This window comes from Adiantum capillus-veneris, chromosome 3 (genome assembly GCF_014529385.1).
Source record: "Adiantum capillus-veneris isolate H3 chromosome 3, ASM1452938v2, whole genome shotgun sequence".
In the NCBI taxonomy this organism is placed as follows: domain Eukaryota; kingdom Viridiplantae; phylum Streptophyta; class Polypodiopsida; order Polypodiales; family Pteridaceae; genus Adiantum; species Adiantum capillus-veneris.
This window is the reverse complement of record NC_140933.1, coordinates 23,275,052-23,279,386: the sequence shown is the minus strand read 5'-3', so window position 1 is coordinate 23,279,386 and position 4,335 is coordinate 23,275,052. Positions and strand designations below refer to the sequence as shown.

At 44.9% G+C, this 4,335-nt stretch overlaps 1 protein-coding gene across 1 annotated transcript in view; it reads right to left on the bottom strand.

Moving 5' to 3' along the window:
- Positions 1–2,628: 2,628 nt before the first annotated feature.
- Positions 2,629–4,335, bottom strand: part of LOC147460604 (uncharacterized) — a 32,839-nt gene continuing 31,132 nt past the window's right edge. Inside the window, exons 4-6 of the mRNA XM_086508087.1 lie at positions 4,132–4,253; positions 4,004–4,034; positions 2,629–3,923 (exon numbers count right to left, since the gene is read on the bottom strand). Of these exons, the coding sequence (XP_086364213.1) occupies positions 3,874–3,923; positions 4,004–4,034; positions 4,132–4,253 (203 nt within the window). The 3' untranslated portion in view covers positions 2,629–3,873. The remainder of the gene's footprint in view (positions 3,924–4,003; positions 4,035–4,131; positions 4,254–4,335) is intronic.

Here is a 4,335-nt window from a genome sequence, read left to right as displayed (position 1 = left end):
ATTTTGCGCCTCAGGTCGACAGACTTTTAGATGCGGACAGAAGAGCCATTTCGACGATTATGAATGTAGCCCTCTCACTGCAAGGTACCAACGGTCTGCATCGCGCTTGCTATGACAGTATGCAAAGGGAAGTGCGCGCTCATCTTCAACGAGCGATGGATAGGGACATGTTAGTTGCTACGGCTCAAGATCACATAAAAATCTTAACTCAACAGGTAGTGGACCTCAAACATATTGTCCACACTCAACAAAAATAGTTAAAAGAGGCAAATGATATGGCTGCAACAATTCAGGACCTTCTCTTGTGGTACATACACTGTGTCCCTCATGTGCCAAATACCAAGCTATAGCCATTTCACAGACAGTTACAACTACAGCTGCAGCTACAATTACAACCCTGGTTTCTATGCAAGTTCTTGCTATGGCAACACAGATACAGACGGACGTTTTCAAAGCCCATTCAGGGGATTCTCAAACAGCAGAGAAAACAAATCCTACCAATATGGACTCTAAGCCAACAGGATCGGTCTCATCACAATTTCATGGACCCTCTATGGCCTCCCCCTCCCAGTCCCCATCCTTTCCTTGGCACTTCTACGGCTTCCTTGGATTCCAACAACCTGTTCCACCCTCTCAGCCTACCCAGTCTTTTCCTGGGTTTCCACCCGCTCCACCTACTCACCCTACTCAGCCTGCTGCTCATGGGGTGGCTACTCCATACCCGATGTACCCTCCTCATGGCCACTACCCCTCACCATACACATGGCCTCCATCTCCTTACGCACCTTTCTATTAGCCGCCTCCTCCATCATCCGACCACCAACAGTAGATCGCCGATATTTCAGTTCTTCAGTTCCGCTCTCTGGGACGGGCAGTGGTCTTGTGGCGGGCAACCTGTAGTAGCAGGCTACAGTGTCACTTTCACAGGACAATTAGTTTACAGTTGGTCTTTGGTATGGTCGGTTCACACTAGACGGACTCGCTGGGCAGAGACACGTGGCAGGGATACTGTGGTTTAGTGGACATCGTGGCTAGGTCACCACCGCCACCCAGTGGGGATAGACTTAGGTGATGTTCTTTATGAGCTATTGGTGGCTCTTTATGATTGTATATATGAGTAGTAGTTTTGGGTTAGAGGGCTTGTACGTAGTCGTCTAGAGTGAGTGAGTCTATACACAGCACGTCTTCACCATCCCTGCACATTTGAGCCTCGACACATCTGTATCAGTCTTTGAGATAGTCGAGTCATATGTTCTGGTCTATTGTTGTATCTTTGTGAGCTCTGCTGACGTCTGTTTGAGTGAGATTGTCACGCACATTGCACCGAGGACCACCCACTGTAGAGAGCACGACACATTATCCGCGCTACAATATAACATTTCATTTCTCTAGTCTTTTGTACAACTCTATGAAGTAAATGGAAGTCTCTCAAAATCATTAAAAGGAACCTTGAGTACGCATTGAGTAGTATTCCTAAGCACACACCATCAAACACTTCCACTGCACATAACAAGGTGGTATAGTAGGTACTCGTAGATGGACATGGCTCAGGAGGATCTGGAAGGGATGTCTGTCTAGGAACCGTCAATAAGAATGTTGCGTATTGACCCGCACATCAGGGGAAGTAATTATTGGGGAAGGGGAGTGCTCATGAAAGAGACGCCATGGCTCTCTTGACTCTCTTCTCAAGAACGACTGGTATAAGACTTAAGTCTCGCTCCACCTAAGCTAGGAACGCTCGCTTCTTTTGTCGCACATGGCGCCGGAAGGCTATCCGAGTTGCATTCTTACAGACATGTCTATTTCACTAAGTCTTTCTTTGTCTGTGATTGATGACCTCGAGGAGAAGATCCCTTGGAAGATGTGCTCTCGTCTCCCTACACTCCTCGTCATACCAGTTGTTCTGAGGCATGCTCCTAGGATGGCTCTCATCAAGTCGAGTGTGGGGGTATGCCTTTGCTGCTGCATCATGCAATATCTCAGTGAGTAAAGTGGTGATCTCCTCCACTGAGAGTCCTGGCTTGGCTGTTGTACATAGACAATCATAGATCTCCGCTGTATTAACAAAGTCTATCTTTGGTGTAAATGTATAGCGGGTATGTCTCCTCCTTCCTGACTGACACCTGTGCTGTACTGTATTGAAAGGAGACTGAGTGTCAAAAGAGTATGATCCACTGCTACACCCACTGGTCTTGGTCCTACTATGAAATCTTGAATGCAGGGGATGAAGCTTGGGTGTACTATGGCATAGTCCATTGTGTTGTAGGCCATTAAGTATTGCCAATCCATGTGAGGCCCTCATTTCCATCAGATATCTCCGTATCAATGTACCCATCCTGTGAGCGTCTGTCAAGCCCCATACACATAGATGTGCGAACAATCAAAAACTCTTATGATGTTGTATTTTCTGTGCTTGTTAGTTCTAAGTGTTGGCTTGCAGGTTTTGTGAGTGATTGCTTCTCACCATAAGATCCAACTTATTTGCTTTCAGTTGAAAATGTGAAGGATGGCATGTATGGGGCATAGCTGGAATAATGCACACTGCTCTTGCAAGGAACATACAGTCTCTAACTTTGCTTACTGCTAACTTCCATGTTACTTTTGCTCGCAATTTGTGGAGCTTGCATAATGAGGAAAGGGGCACTTCAAATGTATGCATTGAAAATAATGGCAAGAATGTTTTTACATCTTGCGATCGATTTGACCATGGAAGGATCTTTTTGGGTAAAAAAGAAGTTTGATGATGACAAAGAGAGTCTAAAAGGGTTATGCTTTCACTTTGGCTTCTGCCAATCATCATAAACTTCCAAAATTCTCAACAATAATGCATCTGCACTGCTAGATTGGACTTGTAGTCCTGCAAGCATTGAAGCTGTTGCCTCGAGTCTAAATGTTGTTCATTTAGACTTGGTACTAGCTTTCACATTCAGCTAAAAGAAATTTTTGTTTTAGCTCTATCGTGGAGGAAGTCTGTTTTATTACAGATGGGCTCCACAGCAGATGAAGACATGATTGATCTGATGGCAACATGACAAAGTGGTGGGCTCCACTGGCAATGTGACGAAGGTATTGTTAAACCTATGGCTGGGCTATCTAATCATAGCTTACATCATCCGAATGGTAGAAGATTAATTTAAATGGAAGTGCAATTTCTCACTTATATAGTTGTGGTGGAACTAAAGTTTCACAAGTCTCTTATGTGCGCACACAGGTACAATATGCCAAAGGAAAAGTCACGGCATGTACATGATTCTTGAATTGAGAGAGACCTGTATGGAAATTATCTGTTTATAGGCATTATGTTGCTGATAAGTTTTTCCAGGTCTGACTAGGAAGCTGCCCAGGTCTTGTAGAGGAAATTGCGTGGATTTTCCCTTCTGTAGCCTCACCTTCATCTGGAGTAGTTTTCAATTTGGTTAACTACGGCCTCTTTTCATTTTTGAGTCCACAAGTTTCTGAAATTTTGGGCATTTAGAGTTTCAGCTGTTTCTTTCATTTTTGACCTGCTATCCAGCAGCTGGAGCTCTTATTTCTTGCTCTCACGCCGTATGGAACTCAAGCTTTTGTGCAGTGTCTGTCCTATGTCTCCTTGTCACATGCTTTGCCTTGCGCGTCCTCCTTGTGGTAGCTTCTTGGTTGTTGCTGTTTGTCTGCAGGCTCTTGTGCTTCCTTATGAATGCTTGTCCTTCGAAGGATGGGCCCTGCCACTTGTTGGCTTTTGATGCCTGCTTGAGGATCAGTCTATCCTCTTGACTCTAAGGCGGCTGTTTCAGCTTGTAACCTGCTGAGGGCTGGCCTGGTACTGGTCTTGGATATCTTGTACTACTTTGCATCTCTTTGAGGTGTGGATCGGGGGTCCTCCTGTTTGTCTTCCTACCTTGTTTGTGTCTCTCTTCTACAGTTGATCCTAATCCCAGCTATCTCTGTGGGATTTGGAAAAATTCGGTTTTTAGTATCCTCTGTTACTTATTGCAGTTTAGACACTATTCAATAGGAAGATTACCTTCTGATCTCTTATGTGCTTGATGGTCAGCCTATTATCTGGCTCTAAGATAGCAGTGCAGGTTACTTGTGGGCGTAGTCCTCATGTAACAGCTCATCTGTGCCCTCCGCAAGGGTTGGTTCTATTACATTGTGCTTCTCTGGTACTTCCTCCGCTTCTGCTCCCCCCTGAGGTGTGGATCTAGGGTCCTTTTGTTTGTTTTCTTTCCTCGACTGTGTCTCCTGCACAGTTTCTTGCTCTTGCGCTCCATCTACATGTGCGAGAGTCAAAATTTCAGTTCAGTATTCTTTGTTACTGATTGCCTTATGGATACCTTTTATGTTCAAGATTAC